A 23,654-nucleotide genomic window follows, 5' to 3' on the forward strand; every position below is an offset into this window, starting at 1 on the left:
TGAAAGGATTGAAATACAGTCACACTCTTTTCACTTGACTCCTTTATCTACCCAGCAATGCTCTGATTTTATGCATGCAGCAGCTCTTTAGAGTGCAGCTCAATCTGGAATAATAATGCAGTAAGAGAAATAACAATTTTATTTCTATAGTTGCATTTGCTTTGGGGACAGATTTGCTCAGTGATTACTTTTGTCTACACTTTTGGCTGACCATTGAAGCCAGTAGAATTGTACTAAAACTTGAGGAGTGTTGGCCTTTGCACATGTGGAGTGATGGTGCCTGCAAGAGCAGAGATAGTGATCCTGAGTAGCTTACTGACAGCTCTATTAAATTAGACACATGACAGGCATGTTTGAGCTTTACAGCAAGGGTTTCAGCACCTATATTCTCCACACAGAGAAAGAAAGCTATTATGCTTAGACGTATTTGTTTAAATCTGAAAATCTAATCATCCATGTTATTTCTAATATACAAGTAGTTAATTACAATCCCCAAAGCATTGCTATTCCAATGAGTCATCTGCTAACTTGTTGAGGATTACAGGCAGATTTGTAGACATTTAAATCAATGGAATCTAGAATGCATGTCTGGAAGATAAAAGGTAAATTATTAAACTTTGAGTGTCCAGTTGAAAACATTTTGACTCTCAGATAAGGCAGCTACGAAAAATTATTAATATAATACAATAGTTATAATATATTAATTAATTATTAATATAATTACAATAATGACAATAGTTCATTATTCAGAGGTAGTTACATCAAAATCAGATTTTTATATATAGTAATGCAGTGGGAAACACATTAAAGTATTTTATCTTCAAGTAAGGCCATTCTTTTTTTATTACTTTCTGACACTCTTGTATAGTGCAATTCCTCAGGAAGTGCTGTGTCCATCAGGGGGTAGCTTTAAACAGGGATACAATACAGATGAAGAGATGCTTAAAAGGCAAAAAGAATAGGACGAGATCTGAAAGACAGCTCAGCTGAACTGTTTTCACCAAGGTATTGAAGTGGGCAAGACGAGTCTATCAGTCTAAGTGGGAAATGGGGACGTCAAATTAATTCAGGCTCTTCTTGCATATTTTCTGATCCTTAAGTGAAAAAAAATAATCTATTATTACTAAATTTGCATTTTTTTTGTAAAAGGGTCTCACGATGACCTGACAGGATATAGTTGTATAATGTCTCCTTTTAAAATTTGTTTCTATATAACAGATATGTTGGCTTACTTTGTTAATCTTACAAGGGATCACATGTTCCTTTAACCTGACTGTTGGCTGCCCTGTTTACACATTTGATACCAGATGCATTAATGGAAACAGAAATATATTTCCAGATTTGAGCTTTAAAAAGAAGTAATTTCACATCAGTATGATTATAAATGTGTACGGGGATTAATCCTATTTGTTCACTAGTGCTGTGAAACAGTTAAAATACTTAATAATAAATTATTTCTAAGTTAAGTAGCATGCAGACTCATACTAATAACTCAAGTTTTATATTGAAATACAGTAAATTTTATTTTTTAATTAATATGATTGTGTCTGTGTGAAATGCAAACAGATGCTAGTGTTTATTGAAGACCAAAGAATTCCTGCTAACTGTTGAAACATAACTAGTGCATGATCATTTTCCAGTATTTTGGATGACTAATCTAACAGCAGTCAAAGTTTTGAACTGAACGCCAAAGCTTCAGTATTATTTTGCTGTATTGGCAAGAGCAATATGTACTGATGCTCTTAATGCATAAAAATTAGACTTATACAGCTCTTGGAATTCTGTAAACATTACTTTAGAAACCATGAATATGCTTTCTAAAAACTGATCTGAGTAATTTTATATTGAGAGCCAATAAAATGCTATATTCTATACAACAAAATTTTCCTGTACCTCAATTAAAAATGCGTGACTAGATTTTGGAACTCAAAACTTTATTCTTCTCTTTAAAATTGAATTGAATATATATTAATGAAAATTTTGAAGAGATATATATTTAGAATACTAGGTAAGACCCAGTATTCAAGAGAAAGTTTTGCAAGCTTTTCTTAAAAAAAATTAAAATAATACATTCTTACAAAACCCTAATCAGTTAGGAATCTTTGATTTCTTAAAAAAACTTACTAGCATGCTTGGTCATGTGTTTTAAATATTTTGAATTTATTTACTATTAGCACTGTTCATTTTCTAGCCACAAACAAGAAGTTTTCTGGGCTTTGCTGACTTGCTCTATGAATGCTTCTCTGTGTATTTCATGACAATAACAAAAAATACCTATTTTAATTTAGAGTCGAACCTGATTTTGTAAACACTTAAGGTTGTGTATATTTTTCTAGGGTACACTTTTGTTTTCGCAATGGGATGATTTGTTTGTAAAAGTAGTCCTCTCTTTCTGCAACGACAAGAGTCAAGTAACTTTCCAGAAAAGCATATACAGTTTACCACTCATATGTTAACATTTATGGAGTACACAGAGCAAATAATATGAAAAATAGTATCTCATTTCTTATTTAACTACTTCAAATGAGCCGCCTCAAACCTCTAAAACCATGAGGTAGGGTTAAAACAAGCTAATCATAAATAAAGCAGTGCAGGCGAATAGCAAGGGTCTCACGACCACTGTGCACTGGGTCACAAGGAGAATGAATTTTAGAGACAGCAATTCTCCATCCTGGCCAAAATTCAAGCCTGTAACTTTCCTTGAAGGTTCAGTGACAAAAATGTTGTTTGACTTACGTTGTTTTTCAGGCAATAAAAATAAGTTTCCAAGCTTACTGATTGAAACACAGGAGCTCATTAGAAGGTAAGTTCCTGAGAGCAGACAGTGTTTCTGATAAGCTCAAGAGCAGCTTAGCTCAGGTGCCGTTCATCAAGTCCTAATGAGCATTTCTGAGACCGTAGTGTGGTGGGGGAAAGCTGTGCCACGACAGCTGCTACTCTACATGTACAAAGGTTGTAGGAATTGGGAGCCCTGCTTTCTTGACTCTGACTTTCTGGGTATGATACTGATTTCAGTACGGAATGGACAGGGAAGGCAGGGAGGTGGGGCAAGAGTGACAGGCTGGCTGGGAGGGCACAGCACTCAGTGGTGTGGCAGGGTGTTAGCTGTCATTCCATATAACCAGTTTATGTGTGGATTGGGGGATTATTTTTACTAGACTAGCTTTTGCTTGGCAAGTAATTAGGGAGTTTATTGTGATGCTGCTCAAGGTCACCAGAAGCTGTGCAGGAAGGACAATTTTAAACAAGTGGTGGATTCATCACATCAGGAACCACCCTTGGAGGAGAAACCTGAGGGCAATGTGCAATACAGTGGCCTGCCTGGGATGAAGTCACAATAGGGAAATGTGGAACAGGAACAGTGTTTTATTTTTATTTAAGCTGTATAAAGACACAGGACATGAGGCAAAGGTCATAGAATCATAGAACGTTAAGGGGTTGGGATGGACCTTAAAGAACATCTGGTTCCAAACCCTCTTCCACCGGGCAGAGACACATCTCACAATACCAGGTCAATACAATACTAAGGCTCAAGGCCTTAGTCAACATGGCCTTGATCACTGCCTGGGTTGGGACATCACCTACACCCTCCCTGGGTAACTGTTCCAGTGTCTCACCACTCCCACAGAAGTTCTTTCTAACATCTAACCTAAATTTCCCCTATATCAATTTGTACCCATTATTCCTTGTCCTAGCACTACACTTCCTGACAAAGAGCCCCACTCTGGCTTCCCTGTAGGCTCGCAAAATGGATGGATGCAGTTGACGGCATGACCTTCATAGATTAAGGAAATATTCTGAGTTGGAAGAGATCCACTAGGATTATCTAGTCCAGCTGTTATCCCTGCACAGCACATCCCCAGAAACCACACCAAGTGCCTTCCTTGGACACAAGAGCTGCTGGCAGGCTGCGGAGCAGGACGACGGCTCCTAAGCTGCCCTCCTGTGCACATGGGAGCCGCATGAGCGGGCAGCAGGTAGATAAAGCTATTACAACATTAAGGCTCCGGAGCAGCTCGGCCACCATCTGGCGCTGCAGGGGAGTGTGTGTGCTCTGCGTGCTCTGTGTTCCGTGTGTGTGTGTGCGGCAGGCCGGGCCCAGCCCCACAGCGCAGCCGGCACTGCGGCCCGGCCCGGCCCCGCCCGCCGCCTCGCGGGGCGCCCGCGCCCCCTGCGCGCGCCCGCGGCGAGGGGCGGGGCCAGGGGCGGTGCGCGCGGGCCGCGGCCGCGCGGCGCCCCCGCCCCCTCCCGCGAGCCGGTGCCGCCGTGACGCCGCGGAGGCCGCGCAGGCGCAGCAGCGCCCGCAGCGCCTGTTGTATCCGGCCGGCGCCTTTTCTCCGCTGCCCGCCTCCTCCTCCCCGGCCGCCCGTCGCGCCCGCCCAGGGCCGCCGCTGCCTCTGCCGTGCACGGCCTTCCCTCCCTCTCCGCGGTGTGGCCGGCCGGCAACGCCTCCGATCTCCCCCGTGCGCCCCATGAAGCGATGGCAGCGGCCAACTTCGGCAAGATCCAGATAGGGATCTACGTGGAGATCAAGCGCAGCGATGGTGAGCGGGCCGCGGGGGGCGGTGGCTGCGGACACCCCCCCCCCCTTCCCCCCCCGTTCCCCGCATCCCGGCCGGGCGGTGCCGCGCGCGCGGGGCGCGGGGCGCGGGCGGGGCCGCGCGCGCCGGGGCCCATTGTGTGCGCGGGGCCGGGGCGGGGCCGCGCCCGGCGCGCGCTGCGGTTGTCAGGGGAGCCCGGGCGGGGCCGGGGGGGCCCGAGGGGCGCCCGCCGCTGGGGCGGGCACCGAGACGGGCGGGGTGGCCTGGGCTGGGGGCTGGGGTGGGGTTTCGGACGTGGGTCGGTGGGAGGGGAGCCGAGGAGCTTTTGGCAGGGAGGTAGGAGGGCCTTCGGGGAGGGGATGAGGTGATGGAGACAGGGAGGGAGGAAGGGAGGAAAGGCCTTTCTTTTGAAAGAGATAACTTCTTATCTGCTCCGGTGCTCAGAAAAATGACACAACGGTAATGCCCTGACAGGAATGCCTTTGGACATTTCCATCACTTGGCAGAAAGCATGATGTTATTATTTTCAGATGTTCTTTGTGATTAAAATGTAGGAAGAGTACTTGCTATTTATGCCCGTGAGTTGTAATTTCTCCGTTGGGGATCCAGTGTTTCTCGTCTTGCCCAGCTTCTCCTGGTGGGAGGATGTGTGATGCTATCTGAAATTACATGTGAATCAAGGAGGCGTGTGTGACAGGTTTAGGGTGCTAACTCTTCATATTTGTCTCTGGAGGTACTCAAAGCCCACCAGGACATGTTCTTGTGTCACCTGCTGTAGGTGACCCTGCTTTGGCAGAGGGGTTGATGATCTGCAAAAGTCCCTTCCAATATCAAATTCAATGGTCTGTCTGTTAGGAGACAGCTGACATGGGAAATTGACTGAATCAATGGCAGGTCGCTCATGACTTCAGCTCTTGGATTTGAGTGGGAATATGTAATCTGTTCTCAGCCTCTCTGAGATCTCTGAAACCTGCTAAACTGGGGTGGGGTTCTGCTGGGATTTTCTGGAAAGGTTTTGTTGTTGTTGCTGCTGTGTGGTTTTGATTTTTGGTGGGGTTTTTTTGGTTTTTGTCCTTTTTTCCCCTGGGATCTAGAAGCTTGCTAAAGAGTAAGCAGATGTTTCTAAGGGAGGAGAAATGTGGAGGTCCAAGGCTCTGAAGCTAGCATGGCTCTGTCACGAGCAGGAAAAAAACAGCCAACAAGTCTTATTCAGCTTGTCTTTCTTGTGTTCCATGCTGCAATTCAGCCCTACAGTAAAAATAATGGTTGGTGTTGGCTGGACATGGGATGGCACCCAACCCCTCCATTTGTGCCAATGCCCTGTTCGCCATGTGAAGAATCTGATTGGTCTGGCAATTATTTTCGTAACTCCTGTGCATCTCTGGGGGATCTGGGATTTCAGAAAGCCTAGCATCTTGAAAACCTTTTTCTGATGTCTGTGTGAACTCCTAAGAAATATCACCATTGGTTTGTATGCCTTTGGAAATTAGGCATGAAAATGCTTTGCTGCTCTTGTTTTCTGCTCGGTAGGGTTCTACACATCTTGTAATATCAGTTGTGATTTTGGTAACTCTCACATATAATAATACTTATTTTCATTGCTATTAGTGGTTTATGTATTTTGCTGTATCACTGAAAAAGGTGATGCAGCACATTAAGTATATTACTCATCAGTAATATGGACTAGGGGGATGTCTTCACAGCAGTTGCTCAAACTCTAGTGTTTTGAGAATTTGTGTTAAATTGGTCCATGTGTGAGTAAGATTGCAGTGTCATAATTAAGTGGCAGGTCCTAGTTATTGTGGCATGTCCTTGTTTTTCTTTGGGACTGGAAGAAATGTCCTGTTCTGGCTCAGGCTACTGCAGCTAAGTGTCATTCTCTTCCCATTAAACTGTAGGAGAAACTGTCCTAGGTATGTGGAAAAAATCATTTTGAGGGAGATACAGAAGGACAGCCAGCACTAGATTGCGTTACTTCGTGGAAGGCAGTTTTCTAACCTCAGCTGCGGTTCCACAGCAGTGGAAATCGGTCTTGTTGCTGATGACAAGATGAGCATCTTGCTGCTTTCCCTCTGTCAGCTGAATTGTTCCTACAGGCTCTCCCCCATCCAGTGTGTCTAATGATTTTTTCTTCTGATTATTTAATACATTAATTGATGATTTGGTTAACTAAACCCAGTAGAAAACTTTTGGATGTGCTAGTTTTCTGCACAATTAGTGTGTTCCAATAGTTTACAGAGGGGTCTGTGACCCCAGCAGTATCAGTATGTTGCCAAATATACATAGTTTTAGTCAGGATGACATGGAAGTCTCTACATGTGATCTTCTGGATCTGCTCTCCCCAGAGCTGTATCCTAGGAAGAATCGTACCAGCTGCTGTTGACTGAGAAAGCACCATTAAAACTGTTTAGAAAACTTTTGGAGAATGTGTTGATATGGGCTTGTCTTTTTAAATATTTTCATGTCTATAGCAAGTCCTTTCTTAAAACTAAATATTGTTTTGAGAAGTAGAGATAGTAATTCTTCAAGTTTTTCTTACTTATCTCTTTGTTTACTGAATCCAGAGAAGAATAGTTTTACTTAGTTAATGGCGTCACTGAAAAATTGTGTGGGTTTTTTCATCTATCTGCCAATAATCTTAAACATTCTTTTCTGAATACAGAGTTTTATTGAATCCAGAGGACTATTTTTCCTTAAGTAAAAAGGAAAGCTAAAAGAAATGCATTTTTTTTGGTGAAATGTGATTGTTACAAGTGAGACCAGAACATTCTGGAAAAAGTAAGTCCCATATTCTGTCATTTTGACAAGTTCTAATTAGCCTGAAGTGAGAGATTTATTGTAGGACTGAATAGAAAAGGAGTGTTGTACAAAAGAAGGGCATTGTTAGAAGTCATGGCCAAAACCACATGAAAACCAGTTTGGATAAATCCCTGCATTTTCAAGAGCTGATGTTGCAGAGCTGCTTGCTGTTTTTTTCTCAGTGGGTAAACATCCTTATAACTGTTACCTACAGCTGTAGATAGTATTTTCAGTTACAACTGGAATAACTAGTTATGTTCATGTATCAGAAGAGGTACTAAGTGGTCACCTAGTTCAGGTTTTTATAATAACTTCTGATACTGAAATTTACTGCTTGGTTTAATTTATGCATATTGCTTGAAATATGACTAGTCTGTCTTGGAAATGGGGAAGAATGACTTTGCTTTATTTTGCAAATTGCTAAGAATGGACTGCATTTCCACATTTGAAAAATGTGCCTTTTCACATGGAAACTTAGGGCAGGTAGTAGGAAACCAGAAGGTACCTGCCAGACTCATGGTATTGATCCTGTCCAGAAGATGTCCCTTGTTGAGGTCTAAAGATAGGCATTTTTCTGTTGATAAATTCCCTTTACACACATAATAGCCTGCTGCTTTTTTTGTAAACTTACACCTGTATCTACATTTCCTGTGCATTATGCCATTAATGGTGACAAAGACATATATATGTATTTGTAGAAAGAGTCTTTCACATTTTTTTCTCCATAAATGCAGTCTTTTGCTGAAAAAAGATAAATCACTTCTGCTCTGCATCCCTTTAGTAGGTTGATTAATTTTCTTTTCTTTTTCTGTCCATTTTCTCCTCAGACTGTTCCTGTTCTGTCTTTGCATATCTGAAATATTACCTAGAAAGGCAGAGAAATTAATTATATATTTGCTCATTTTGATGATCAGTGGGATCGGGGAGAGGGAGAGGCAAATACAATTCTGACTTCACTGTGTCAGAAATAACATACAGGCATGAGGGGAAGGGACACTCTTGTAATTAGGAGACTGACTTAAGATTTGACTGAACTTTCAGGAAAGGAAAAATCCTGAATTTTTAAAGATTAACCATCAAATGGTGTAAAAAAGTAAGATTATGACTTTATGCCCATGTTTTTCATAATACAAGAATAGGAGAGCTGTCAGTGTTTGAAAAGGAAAATTTGAAATTGTCAAAAGAAGAAAGGACTACGTACAGTTATCTCATGAAGATTGTTACCAGAGAAGCATAGCAGAATTTAAGAAGGATGGTAGGAATATCTAGTTTTATAATAAAAACTGAAAAAAGTACACCAGGAACTGTAAATAATTTCTCTTTTTTTCCTGAGTTTAAATAACCTCTTACTGATGTGAGGTAGGAAGAATTCTTGCCCGTGGCTATGATGTTTTTAATTGTCTGCTTAAGAATTTTCTTCATTTGTGTCTGGAGCGGCTGGAACTGGTTGTGGTAGGGGATAATCCATTCAGTCCAAAAACCTATTGGGAGCTTCTTTCTCCTTAGTCTTCTAAAACATATTGGTAACTGTTTTCACCTTCAGACACAAATGGGACTACATTTTAGCAACAATCTGGGCTATACATTGTTTCTTTAAAACCCAGCTTCTGTGAAATTCATGTTTCTCAGAGTTGAGAGTTTGGTAGCATCCTCTGTGTTCTGGGTAGTCTTGTACCTTCATGTACAACTCCCAGCAGCAAGTGTCATTTTATAGCAGGAGAGAAGGTTTAATGATGCTATAAAATTTCTGTTCAGGTTTGGGTAGTCATCCTATTTTACAAGCTCTTGAGGATAGATTTAAATGGTAATGTGTTTTTACTCTTTCCTTTGGTGACATACATCTATTTGTTCCCTATGATTAAGGTTTTTGTTACCACATTCAAATCATTTGACTGAATTACCTAATCCCTATGTAAGCTCTACAGATACAATGTGTCTTTGTGGCTCCATAATACCCAGAATACACCCATGGTTTCAAGTCTGCTGTTGCTGGTCCAGCTAATGGGTCCATCATTTAGGCTTATCCGGTGTAGGTTCTCATTGTTGCATCCAATTTTTTTGAGATTTTTCCCTCAGAAAAATTGACCAGGAGGATATGTTAAATTTTCTGTCTCCTTTGTGGAATCACTTTTTATGTGTTCAGCTTTCATTAAGCCATGAATTTTCAATGTAACTCACAGATTCTCAGATATTTATGTAGACCTTCTGTATTTTGTGGAAATAGCTTTTTTGCAAGATGAATAACAAGAGCTGAGTACTATTCTTCAGAGAATTTTCTCATCTTTGTTCCATGTGTTTAATACATCATTATTTACTGGCACAAATGTCTTTAGAGCTGTATATGGGAGCTAGGATCACACAGCTTGTATTGCATGTAATCACGTTATGGGGGAATCTGTTCTTTATTTAATAGGTAAAGTTACTTTTCTGCGCACCCGTGCTCTCTGATGGCCTGTTGCCTGGGCCTACTGTTGCTCATATAGCTCAAGCTTCTTATAGCTTCATGAATGGAAGACTTCGCTGTGCTGCTATGGCAACAAACATCACTTTTCCTCTTGTTAAGGTGGGGCAAGACCAATAAATCATGGGGAAGAAGTCATGCTTGATTGAAGAGTTCATGTCATTGCAAAAGTATCTCTTTCTATTTACTCTAGGAAACAAACTAGCCTTTTTGAGTTTTTTTCATATATCCACTTACTGTGGAACAAGGTAGAGAAAAAAGTATGAAGTATTTATTAGGTGAGCTTTTTTCTTGGAGCACAAAATCTGTAGCATATTTATTGTGTTGACTTGTGAAGTGTGCTTCTATGTTTTTGGGTTTTTTTTGTGTTTGAGAAATAAATAACAGAATGGAGTAAATTAACTTCATTGCTCTGTTAGTGTTTAGGTTCTTCGTTTATAAACATTTACTGCTTATATTATAAAGTGGAATTTTTTTCCCAACTTTTCTTCCTGTCTTATATTTTGTTGGGTTATCTTGTCTTCTTCACCATACTGTATGACAGGATTTGGGATCAGGAGGAGAATGCTGTAGTCAACCCATGGTGACCACTAAAGTGTGTTCCCTATAATTATTCACATTGTGTGTATTCCGTAGAGGAAAAGAATTCAGTTACTTTTGATGCATTAAAGGTTTTTGTTAACTTCAGAATTAATTTAAATTTCTAATGTGATACAAGAAGTAAAATATAGAAGTTCACAATAAGAACTACTAAGCTGTCATTACATTGTCCAGTAGTGAGAATATATGCGAAATATAATACATGGTCAGGCATGATGGTGTTTGTGATTTAAAACTGAGACGTTTTTAAGAGGACACTGGATTTTAATAGTAAATTTTTCATTATGCCTCTCTAGCATAGATAAAACTGTTTAGAGGTGTATATGCTTTCAGTGTGTATTCCCAGATGTAGGATAGATTTTTGTGTAGCTGCAATACATTCTCTGTTATATCTCTTCATCTATTTCAAAAACACAAAAGAGCTTTCAGATATAAGAACAGTTCTTTTTCATCCTTGAAATCTTGTGTGTGTTTTCCATATTTACAACTCATGTTTTTTCAGAAGTCTTTTTATGTTTTTGAAGATCCTTCTAACAACCTTTTAAAACATGTGCTTGTGGTTGTACATTCCAAACCTTTAGGTTTTACTGTGACTTGGTATTTGAGGTTTTATTTATATCTCTCTCTGTAATGGACTGAAAACAGTCATAAAACCAGATATTCCTAGCTACAGTGTTTGGAGCAATTTTTCTTGTGTTTGGGCAGATGTTTCCCTACTTATGTAAGACTGTTAGATGCTTTTCATAATTAAGTTAGCTACAGTTAGTTTTGACTAATAGGATGTTTAACTTTAGACTGCTTTTCTCTGCCTGCTGTGCTGGGGTTAACTTTTAGTTTAGATGCCTTGTAGGGAAATAAAGAAGGAAGGGCAGGGAACTAAAACTGTGATTTAGATATGTTGTTTAGATATAGGTTGTCTGAAACCGCTGTGTCCTCTAACCCATTGTGTATGTATGGGCACATGTGCTGTTTTCTTTTTCTGCTCAAGTTCCTTTCCTAAAAATGTTTACAGTTTTATATTTCTTGTGGATACAATATTTTAAAATTTTCATTTAAAGAATGAAACAGTTTGTATTTTCTGTTGTGTTCCAAATACATCTATAGATGTGCGATTGTCATGATTTTCCTACACCTTCGACTTCTGTCGATCCTTGAATTCTGTATTAAGTGTTTAGCCATGAGACAGTGTTGCCTGTGTCTGATAACCTGGAAACATGCTTTGTTCATGTCCCCAAAAGGAATCATGATAAGGTCAATTTTGACCTTAGAACATTCACATACCATTGATTTGCTAGAAGTCAGTGAATTAATCTAGTATTGTTAAATGCTTTCCTGACATGGAGCCCCCTGTGGAGGTAGAAGAGGGGGCTCGATGTTGGGTCTCTTGTGCCTGGCTTCTCCGTGCCTGGTAATTGCTCCAGGGAAATGGTGCTGCCACGTGTAGTTCTCAGGGAGGGTGTTACAAAGATGGCATTACCATTTCCTCATTAAAAAGTGTTTTGCAGAGCTAATTTTGCTGCATTTGAATTTGGTCATTGCTAAATATATAAAACTAGGTTTTGCATTTGTTAGACAAAAGGCAGTAATGCTGTGTAAAATGCATTAGATTTACCTTTCCTTCATAAAAGTATGAATTTATCAGACTGTGCTTGTGTGCTTTTTTTAATGTGTGTAGTGCACTGAACCATTTACATGAACAGCACATGCTTAGAAGACTTCTGATAACTCTACTATTACTGTCTAAATTCAGTTGCTTCTTGTTGCTAGGATCCCAAGTTAATTTTAGAATTGCTTAAAAGGAGTAGGTAATGGCTCTTAAAGACAACTCTTTAAAACTGTGTCTAACCAAAACTTTTAATAATGGTTTTCAAAAGTGGGACTTACCAATTAAATTTAAGTAAGCCACTTGATCAAGTTTTTTCCTCTTGCCTTTTTTAAAATTGGATCTTGTTTAGCAACACTGGATCTGATCCTGTATTTTCACTCTTGAAAGATGGATGAGGGATTTTATTGCTTTAGAGGCTTGAATATGGTAGTAGATTTTTTATGTTGCTGTATTCAAATAAACAGGCTTTCAGAGTAGCTTAGTTTTTATTTAGTTGCAGTTCTTGTTCCATCAGGCATAAGCTGCTTTTGGGTTTCCCAGGCTTCTAAAGGGGACAGTCTGCTGCATTTTCTGCCACTGATGTAACACCAGCACCATTTGAAACTAATTGGACAATCCCAATCAGTAACAAAGTAACTTGTAGGTAACAAAAAGTCTTTCACTTTGTTTTCATTTTTGGGAGTATGTGGTAATTCTGTTCACCTAGTGGAATGTTATTTACTTTCAAGTTACCAGAAATCTCATTGAAGCTGTGCCAAGTTATCTAAGCTTGATGTTCTCTTGACTCTCATCAGGCACTTCTAGATTTGTGTAATCAGGTGTCAGAAGTGTATTTTTTGTCTTTTCTAGTTAGTTAATTACAGAATTTTGTATTTGCCTTCAGTGGATGAGCACACTGGATGTATGGGTGGAGGGAGAAGGACAGTGGGCTTTGTCTAAAACTTTCTCTTTAGAAGTGTGGTGTGCCGCATACTTGTGCCCTTGCAGAGTTTGGCTGTAGAAATTTTGTTGTACAGTGACGTGGTTCGTATTGGGGGGGCACCCCGGGGAGTCCCCGGAGGGCCCCCCAGGCCGTGAGTTCGCTGGCAGCAGCCGGCAGGCAAGGAGACTCCACACGGCTTCTGAGGGTGCTGATTAGATGGGAGTTTATTTGGGGTCCCATCCCCGGGAACAGCATGGTTACTGAGGGAGAAGGGAGAGGGGGAAGGAGGGGGAGAGCCTAGGGGAGGGAAGGGACAAGAGCGTAGGAAGGCTAAGAGGGGAAAAAGCTAAGAGCGGGGAAAAGGCTAAGAGAGAGATGCTGCCACAGTTTAAGAGGCAGACTGAAAGTGGGAGCGGAATCAGATTTGTGCCAATGGGATTACAGATACAGGATGGTTCAGGGCAGGACCACAGGCTTGGGATATATCATACATTTTGGAGGGGTGAGACAGAGCATACCATTTAAATAAAATGCAATACTACAGTACAGGGCTGCACATTTTGCAGTCACTAAAATATATTACTTCTATTCTGTGGCTAAACTACGTATGGAGTTTGAGGGGTATTTCCAGCTATCTATCGAAATGTTTGCACAGCTGATCTGTAGCAGTTTTTCATTTATAGAGATGCAGAAATGCATAGTGATGTGCTAATGAGGATCTCTACCTGTAGGAAGAGGGCAGTGAAAGTAAATTCAGCTTGAAAAGCACATGAACACTTAGGTTTTTGATTACTCAAAATTTCAAATTCCACTTTGGGTTATGTTTTCTTGCACTTCTGTATTTTTGTTATTTGAACTTCAATGTACATTTTGGCATTTTAGTACAATAGGAATTCAGGTGGTGATTAATAATGTCAATATTGTAATCACAACCAGATTAGATGATTTTTAAGTTATGATAAGATTTCATCATACACAGAAGAATTAAAATACTACTTAAAGTTTTCTTGTTGGTTTGACCTTTTAGAACCTTGTTAAGCTAAAATAAAAGCTTTAAACTTGAATGAGAATGAAGTCTTCTCACTTTTGAACTGGAGCAACAGTTGGCAGCTCTGTAATGATTTAAGTAATGGTACATGTTCTTACTGAATATAATTTTGTGAAGTAAAGGGGAAAAAAGCTCCAACAAACAACAAACTGTTTGGTGGGATGGGTCATGAAAAACAAAGGGTACCATTTTGAAAATATCTGTAGAAGGTGCTGTGAAAAATTTTCTGTGTGATGCAGGAAGCTGTTGCTGTTAGGCAGGTATAGTTAGCTTCAGAGAAAGTAGAGAATACCCTCAAAAGGAGGTCTTGGCCATTTATTCAAACAGTAAACAAAATGAAAAAGGGGGAAAGAGAGGGAGAAGACTGGCCAAGTCACATCAATCTTTTGCAGATGATATTCACCAAATTATTTTAATCCACCACAACCTTAAATCCTGTTACTAAACAAATTTCAATGACCACTAAACCCAAATGCAGTTTGAAAGACTGTCTAGGTTTAATACCAGCCAGCAACTAAGTACCACTGAGCTGTTTGTTCAGTCCACACACCTCCACCCCTGGTGGGATGGGGAGGAGAATTAGGAAAAAAAAAAAAAAGTTAAAACCTGTAGGTTGAAAAAAGAGCAGTTTAATGATTTAATAATAATAATAATAATAATAATAGTAGTGGTAAAATTAGTAACATAATTGTAATGGAAAGGGAGAACAATAGGAAAGAGAGAAACAAAATGCCAAAAAAGGGAAGTGATGCACAGAACAAGGTCTCACCACCTGCCAACCAATATGCAGCTTGTCGCTGTGCAGCAAATTGGACCCTCCCAGCCAACTTGCCCCAGTTTATATACTGGTCTACATATGGAGTGACAGGATCATAGAATGATTTGGGTTGAAAAGGACCCAAAAAATTACCCTCTACCAGCATCTCATTACTTCTGCTATGGGTCTTGCACTATACCTGGTTGCTCAGAGTCCTGTCCAGTCTGGCTTTGAAAGCTTCCAGGGATCTGGCATTCGCAGCTTCTCTCAACAACCATTTCCAGTGCCTTACCACCCTCACAACAAAGAATTTTTGTATCCAGTATCCAATCTAAACCTACTCTCTATGAGTCAAAGGCTGTTACCCTAGTCCTATTCCTACATGCTATTGTAAAAATAAAGCGTATCCCTTTAGCAAGTTCAGGTCAACTCTCCTGGTTATGCTTCCTCCCAGACTTTTGTGCACTCACTGGCAGAGCGTGGGACATTAATATGTCCTTGATTTGAGGTAAGCACTAACTAGTAACAGCCAAAGCACGAGTGTGTTATCAGCATTATTCTCTTACTATGTCAAAAGCACAGCAGTATTCTGGCTGCTAGGAAGAAAGAGAACTATCCGAGTCAGTGCCATACCAGGAGATACCTGAGCTGAATCTAAGTTTGCTTACATGTCCGAAATGTAATGAAATTTATCCTGAACACCAGAGCGTCTGGATCTGAAAAAATATATGAAGTATTCGGAGAGTAACTTCAAGAAGTAGTTTTACAAGTTTATAGAAGCTGCCTGAAAAATTGTTCAGTGGTCTCCAAAGAAGACTAAATGCCCAAAAATATGTCAAATTATATTCAGTTTTACAAAGCTATTAAAAATCCACAAATATGTAAGATACTGAATTATTCCTGAAAGTGTTTACAAGTTATGATTCATGGGACAGGTAGAAATGTTGTTATCAGGAATTGAATGGAAATCTTCATTTATGCAGCTTCAGTAAAAGAAAAATTTGCTAGAGGACAGAAAATATGATCCTGTTATACATTGATGTCTTGTTTTCATTTGAATAAAGTTTGCAAATGTTGCTTAATCTTTCTTAAATTTGAGAACTGGAGGTGGTTGGTATGGGCTGTGGGAGGGACTAGCAGGTGCTGGAAAACTTGGCAGGAGTTTTGGAAATTGGTAGATAATTATTATTTCATTTTGGGATTTTTTACACTTTAAAAGGGATATTGCTTTGTGAATATGTGACCAAATATTTAGTTTATGAATGGTGAATGAAAACTTTTCCCTTCTCTCCTTATAAGACTTGTTGAAATTGGAGAAAGCTGGGGTTTTTTAAAATCTTCTGAAGTATTTTTGCTTTTGGGGGGGGTTCTTCAGTCTCCTTACTACTTATGGTATTGCAGTAAGCTCACCACTTCTGTATGAAGTACACTAGTGAATCAGATGGTTGCTTCATCTAGCTCAGCAGCTAGGGGTTATTTAGGGAAGCACATCAGCCTTGTCTCTTTCCAAAGTGTTTGTCTTCCCCCACTATCCTAGAATTATATCTAGGATGTTAGAAGTACAACTTTCCCTAGTTCTAGCTGTTTATAGACCAGTTGTCTGTGGATTTATTGAATACCTTTTTGACTAGACTTAGTAATATTGCCTGACTCTTGCAGACATAAGATCAAGAAGTTCCCTGCTTTCTGCTTAGAAAAATACACTACCACTTTCATCTATCTCTCTGTGACCTATGCCTTAAGAAACAACTCCCAGCTTTAGTGTTGCAGCATTTGGTCAATAATAGTTTTCACTCATTTTGTCCTTTATGATGTAAAGCACAACCAAGTCCACTTTCAGTGTTCTTTACCTGCTTAATATCCTCTTTCTCTTGGTTTTCTTAGTTGTCCTTCCCTTAACCTCCTGTAATGCCACTACATATTTTTTGTGGTGTGCCATAGTACTTGAGATGTGGATGTACCCAAGTCTTATTTATATTTTGAAAAGGATACTTGATTTTAAGTTTCAACAGCTTTTTTTTTTTTCTTTTTTTTTTTTTTTTTTGTCATTGCAGTGCATGTTAGGCAAGGATGCTTTGAGAGAGTTGTAACTTCTAGTTCCAGATTAAGCATTATAAAGCTGTAAATAAGATTTGTTTTCTGTGGATGTGTTATCTTTCCTTTAACATTTGTCTTGCCTTGAAAGACAAGTGTCTGCTAAGGAAAGCAGGAGCCTCCCTTCCTGCTAAGAAAAGCAGGAGTCTCCCTTTCCTCTGAAATTTTATAACTTTGAAATTAAGGGGCTTTCAGGCAAAGAGATGAGAAAAGGAGTAACAGTTCTTTACTAGTGCGTGTATGTATAACAAGGCAAAAAAACGCCAAAGGCAGCAGCAGCGAACCATAACAGAAAGGCCAGAGGAGCGCCCGGAGCGCGCTCCCCTCGGGTGCAGTTCCGCTCGCCGCCGGCAGGGGCGCTGCGGGCCCCGGCGGGGCAGGGGCGCGGGGCCGCGGCTCGCGTCTCCCTCACGCCGGAATGGCGCCCGCGGGCGGCGGAGGGGATGGCGAGGGGCTTCCTTTACAAAGCCCCAGCGGCAGCCTGTCCCAGTGCCCATCCGGAGAGCGAAAGGAGCTGCAGCAGGAACCTGGGAGCGGTGACTGGAACACAGGGCGGGCTCACCCTGGGCAGCAAACAAGAGGCCGCAGAAACTCCTCAGCTTGAGCTGGGACCACAGGGCATCGCGGCAGGCAAGGGTTGTGTGGCTACAGTGTAGCGAAAAACTGGGAGCAGTCGCGGGGAACCTGGTTAGAGGCAGCCTGGCTCCCGAGCAGGGCCGGGAGAGGGTTCCTGGCAGGCGGAAGGGGCTTGGGAATCGCGGGTTTTCCCCTGAGGCACCCCAGCAGATGGTGAAGGATCCTTTATTTTCAGTGAGGCAGGGTGCCAATAACGTCCGAGTTCAGTGTCTGCTCTCATGTTCAAAGCCTCACCCACAGCACAAGAAGCAGGGCAGGGCTGGGCTGTTGCAGCGGCAGCGAGTTCCTGCAGCTCGGCTGTCCCCCTCCGAGGCCAAGGGAGCAAGACACCTGGGAGCTGTGCCTAGTCCCTTTCGCCCAGCCCAATTCCCGCAGTATCTCCGCCCCTCTTACTTCTTTTGTCTCTCTTAAGTACTGATCGTTATTGTTTCTTAGCAACAAAAATGGGAGAAAATTCCTTTAGAGAAAGAAAACAAATCCTATATCCCAACAGTGTTGAAGCTCATCTGCCACTTTGGTATATTTGGGATGACTCTTTTGGAGTCATCTAACTACCCAAAAAGTTGTCTTGTCAAAGGATCAGATGGCAAATTCAGTGTAATGTAGTGCTACTAAACGCCAGGCTCAAGATGTTCTGTAAGTTTGTAGCTAATGTTGTGAAAGGCCTATATAATAAAAGAAAATTATGCTTCTCTTTCCTGATGCCCTACTTCATTACTTGTTTGCATGCAATCTCCTTGTACAGAGGATTAAAATATTTCACAATTTGCACTGTTTTGGTTGTGAGTTTATCTTGCACCTCATATTAGTCTAGTGTCCTGGTACCATGATAATTCACAATGCCCATGTACTAGTTCACTTCCAGGCTTCCATCTGGAGTGAGCCAGATGACCTGCCTCCTACAGAAAACCTGAACTCCTGTGTCTGATTCTTGAGGAGAGGCATGAATTACATTATTTTGTCTGTCACTGCTTGGACAGTCTTTTATTTTAGTAAGCATCACACTTTCATATTCTTGTGCATGTGCACAGATGTGCTCTTAAAGGCATCATTGTAGGAGATTGCAATGCAGTTTTCTCATTTTTGTGTAGGTCAAGGTGAATTAAGAGGTCTTGATACTCTATATGTATCCATATAGATACCATTTGGGATCAGGTGCATCTGTAACAAGGATTCAGTTCATACAGTAAATGGACTTTGGACACATATCTTCTGATCATATTTACTTCCTTTTGCTGTGCTTTAGTTGATACAAAATTCATTTTGGATGAAATGTAACTGGAGGGTATGTGCAAGATAGGTGCATGATGCACTCTGGCAAAGGGTATTCAGGCCGTGGTGCTGGACCAGTCCTGTGCAACAGTATGAATGGCTGATCCCAAGCACCACCAGCTTTGCTCTGCAGACCTCTCTGTGCCTGTTGCAGTAGTGTGGTACTTGCTACCACAGGCACAGCTGAGGGACCTAAGCTGAGCACTAAAGTGCTGTACATCTGAGCAATATGCTATGAAAGATGCTGGTTCAGGCAGCTGTGAACATGAACCAACCCCATACCAGTTGTCTGAGGTTTTCAGCCCACAGTGTGCTCTGAAAGAAAGGCACAGAAGGGATTTTCAGGACATTTTCTTTTACATCCTAGTACTGCCTGATGCTTGAGAATTAAGATGTTGGTCGTGGGTTATGCCATGCTTCAGTTAAGACCGTGACACAATCTACCTTGACAGCAAATGCTGGATCCTTGTCTGAGTTCCTTCCCCTCTCTACAAAGAGAAAGACCATTGTGGTACCCCAACAACAAAACCAGCATAAGTGAATAAAAAGATTTTAGGCCATGGAGCATCTTGTAATCATCTTAATATCAATTTCAGAGGAGATTACAGCTCATTCTGCTTGATCTTGCACTAAAGTAAATGCAAAAATTACTAATCAAATCAAATCATTCATACAGGAATGTACAGTACCTTGACTAGAATTAGTAGCAAACTGTGGAGGACAGATACTGAAGTGCTTATAGGCTCTGTGTCCCAAACTAGTGTGATAGAGATGAAGCAGGTTAACATGATGTTGAATCCTGGAGCTGAGTGTGTGATGACCTGAGTTTGGCCCTGCCAGAGCATCAGGGTAGGAGGGACTTTATGCAGCACTGCCAGTATTGACTATTTTGTGAAGGTAAGCCATAAGTTTCTCTGAATTTAATAAACTGTTTAGTAGAGTATGAAAAATTATTGAGATGAAGTTTAACACAAGAAAGGTAAGGTGCTTAAGATAGGTGATGATAGTGCACATAGTAATTTTTAACTAACAACATAACTCCGGGGATCAGTTTTGGGACTGGCTGGCTAGTTTTTCCCATATGTTAAAGTTATTAATTCCTGGTCATAACAGAGAAAGTAGCACTGCTTTTGGGAAGCTTCATTACTTCACTAGGGTGTGATTATCATGTATCTGAAGATGTATGTTGTGCCAGAACATTAAGACGTGTGAGAAATTATACTTTCAAAAAATTTAGAAGGATGATTACAACCATATAAAAAATACAACAGAAGACTGAATAGAGAAGATAATACAGCACCGGGAGCAAAGGATTGTATCACCATGTGCTTATCCCACAGTGGATGTTCTGCCCTTTAACCCTTTAGCCCCTCCCAAAGTCTTGTCTATTGGCTCCTTCCTCTCTGTCCAGTGGTGATCACTTTCTTACATCTTGATTGCAGGCCAGGTTTTGCCATAGTAACAAGCCTACCCTCCCAAATGCCCCAACTACCCAGGCCATCCTGTGATAACACTGCGGGGGCAGGGGGGAAACATAACTATACATTTACAAAACTTCTCTTAACACATGCTTAGTATTTGCCCTTTAATTGTGAGAGTCAACCATTGCATTATTCATCTATGACAGAGGTGTAGAGCAAAACAACTGGGGTAAAAGTAGCACAAAGTGAAAATCCTATTGCTACAGATTAGGAAATCATAAAATATAAATGATGGGTGTAAAACTTTCATATTCTAGCTAGTCACAAAGTAAGTGTGGACACTGTGAAGTGCCGAGAGGAAAAGTAAGTGCCATTTCAGAACTGATGTTATTTGGGAATGAGTGCTCCTGTAGAAAGTGATCTGGAGCTTCTCTGGGATATTTCTTCTCTAGGTTGATGGTGTTGGAAAAGCAGATACTCTTCAAAGACTGAAACAGGTCAAGATAGTGCTTGTACAGGTGTGTTTGTATAAGCCATAAAGGAGAGCATGGAGTACTTACTAAATGACTGTGAACACACATTAAATCTTTAAAAAATTGGTATATATTGACACCAAAGTGCTAGTTTTCAAACATTTAAAAATGAAATGTTTTCAGTTTATTGAAAATTTTCTAGGGGACTTACAAGAGCATGTATTGCATATGACTCAAAGGCACTTCCTGCAAATAATTTTTTCTGTGGGTAAGTTAGTAAGCTGAGAGCTCACCTACTCTTAAAAATGATAGGATGACTGGCATGGTACAGCTGAGAAAACTTGATGGAAAGTATCAAGGTATCAGTGCATCTGTTGGCATAATAATGGGACACTTTGATATGAATTCAGCTGCCTTAGTAACATGTATCCTGTTTAGTAACACGTTCCTCTCTGACACTGGCACCTCCAGAGGCAATATGTAGTGTAAACTTCCCAGTGCCACCATGGTCAGATGCTATTGAAAACCTGTTGTGAAACCTGGTATTACTGCCATTGATTTCACTGGCAGTTAAAGCTTCTGAAAGCAAATAAAGGCAAGATGTTATAAGCAGAGATTTTTAATACAAAATAATGCCCTTTGAAATCTGCTTAAAAGGGTAATAACATCTTGCCCCCAAAAAAGACTGGACCTGCCTTGAAGGGAATTAAAAACCAAAGTGTTCTTGTAACTGGGGAAACCACAGAAAACTTGTTTTGAATGTAAAGGGAAACTTCAGAGATCAGCCTGCAAAACGAAATGTCAGCAGAAAACCCCACCAAATCACACCATGATGAGATAGAAAATTATTAGAGAAGCAAAACCCATAACAGCAATGTGGGGATGCAGCTCTTGCTAAGTTTTTTAGGGGAGGTGCTTTGGTATGGATAGCTAACAAGTTCTGCTAGGCTGAACACAGTCAGTTGTGATTTATTGGTTCAGAGTGGAGGGCCTTGTTAGTGTTGGATAGATGGGAAACCAAACCACTTATGTCCTGTTTGCTGTACGAGGAACATTAAATGTACTGTTTGTATTTTGAAGCTAAATGTTATATGCAGCTCAGTCACGTGTCTTTGTGTTGTTTATTTCTTCCCTCCTCATTTCTTTGTGGACTGTCAGTAATATCTGTGAACTCTGTTTTTCTAAAGCACCATATTTGATTGGTACTTGCACAGAAATTACCTACATACCTCACTTGGGCTATTTCTGAGTTTGGTAGGTTTTTATGTAAGGACAAGGATTAAGTTGGATTTTAATTCAGAGCTGGAACATACAGGCAGAAGTGGGAAACTTGATTTGGGTAATATTACTTTCTGTTCTCAAAATCCCTGTCTGTTACGTTGTATATGTTTACAGAGATGATAAGATGTGGTTGTAACATATGTGTTGTATGAAGGACTTGAGTATTGCTGTGATGATTTAGATAATGCAACAAAATGAGTTGGTAGCAGCTAGGGATGACACACAAAAATAAATATTAAGATATGTATTTAATTAAATTATATGTAATTTTTAGTATTTAAGAACTTGCTTCAGAAGTATTGTAGGGACTGTGCTGACATGTTGAATGTTCATTCAATGCTGTGATAACACTGTAACTAAGGTAACAGACAAGACAATAGGGAAGGCTGGCAAAGCTGAAATAAATTTATATATTTAAGTAAAACAAAAATGGTGTAGATATTATGAAAATAAAATATGATATCCACTGGTTTATGGATGAATGAAACTTTGATGCAAAATAAAATGAAATACATTTGGTGTTATGGAGAAAGTAGCATCAGTCAGTAGTAACTGCTGGTTTTTCCTTGAGGGATGAGCAGCAGGACTGTCTGTGTAGCGCACGGAGGGCTATGACAAGCAATTATTTCTTTGAACAGGGATGTACCCATAGTTGACACTGATGGAGACACCAAGCCAGGAATTCTCTTTTTCCTTGGGATTCTTTCCTTAAAGTTTGCTACAGGCATTATTTGCTGATTTTTTTTTCACCTCCTTGAGCTGTGTGAGAGCAGGAAAGCTCTTCCACCAGAGTAGCCAGGGCTGGAACTTGTACCACAGAAAATAATTTTCTAGACTACAGTAATTCTGTCTGGAATGTGCTGCTTCTGTATTTGTAGCTTCATGCTTCTCTTAAATGTATTTTCTTAAAATATATATTTAACTTGGACCTTATATTGCTTAAAAGAAAATAAAGAAAATTGTGCTTTTCACCATTTTAATTTTTGACTATCAGTTGACAGAGGGTGAAGATCAGTCATGTCCAGGTGTCTCTAGATGAGATAACATTCACAGTAGTCACTCAGGAACATGAATAGGAAAATCACGGCAATTTTACAAATGTGTATTATAATCTTTTTAGACATGAGTAGCTTCTGTTGCAGTGGTCATCCTCAGCAAGACTGTAGTAGGTGTGAAATTATAGTATATTTTTACATTCATCTAATCTGTTGATGCACTTTAAAAAGCTAAGTGTTTGGCTGGTGGCCCATTGCCAGAGCTAATGTAACACCTTAGTGTTCCTGAAGATGTGGCAAGTACAGAGCATGTGAGGTGAGCAAGCCCCGGGTCAAGGTGGGGACTGTTAACATTGCTACCGCCTGGTCCTGCTAAAAATAGTTTCCTGTGTTTGGGCTGCCAGGACTTAAACTATATGGTGGTCATAATGTAACACTGCCCTGTACGGTCCTCCTAGTGGTTTTTGGGGGTGGAATGAGAGGATCATAGTTGAAATTATGAACCTCTCTTCTCCGTAGCCCAATCCAGAGCCTGAGTGCAAATTTTTAGTTATTAGAGCTCAAAGCTGTTTCTAAGATTTCATAAAGCCTGTTCATAGATGTGTGAGTACAACGTTTTTTGGGGCAGACACTCTTCAGTTATGTGGGCTGGTGGGGAAATAGAGCTGTGGTCCAGCTCTGTTTCTTGGGAAAATACAGAGGAGTTTGTCACGTGTCAGCTGTAGTCCAAACTGTAATTTAGCCACCA

The 23,654-nt window shown here is 40.5% G+C and overlaps 1 protein-coding gene and 1 long non-coding RNA gene across 4 annotated transcripts in view; both read left to right on the forward strand.

Annotated features, from left to right (window-relative positions):
* Positions 1-3,483: 3,483 nt before the first annotated feature.
* Positions 3,484-4,002, forward strand: LOC135291055 (uncharacterized). Its single transcript, XR_010353920.1, has 2 exons — positions 3,484-3,596; positions 3,740-4,002. It is a non-coding gene; the product is annotated as an uncharacterized LOC135291055 (long non-coding RNA).
* Positions 4,003-4,273: 271 nt separating this feature from the next.
* The window catches only part of KIF2A (kinesin family member 2A), a 59,677-nt gene continuing 40,296 nt past the window's right edge, over positions 4,274-23,654 (forward strand). For 2 of the 3 annotated variants that reach the window (XM_064404433.1, XM_064404435.1), the window contains exon 1: positions 4,274-4,544. In XM_064404433.1, the coding sequence (XP_064260503.1) occupies positions 4,481-4,544 (64 nt within the window). In that variant the 5' untranslated portion in view covers positions 4,274-4,480. The remainder of the gene's footprint in view (positions 4,545-23,654) is intronic. The other variant, XM_064404434.1, reaches the window with a different exon arrangement.

Source organism: Passer domesticus, chromosome Z (assembly GCF_036417665.1).
Source record: "Passer domesticus isolate bPasDom1 chromosome Z, bPasDom1.hap1, whole genome shotgun sequence".
Lineage (NCBI taxonomy): Eukaryota > Metazoa > Chordata > Aves > Passeriformes > Passeridae > Passer > Passer domesticus.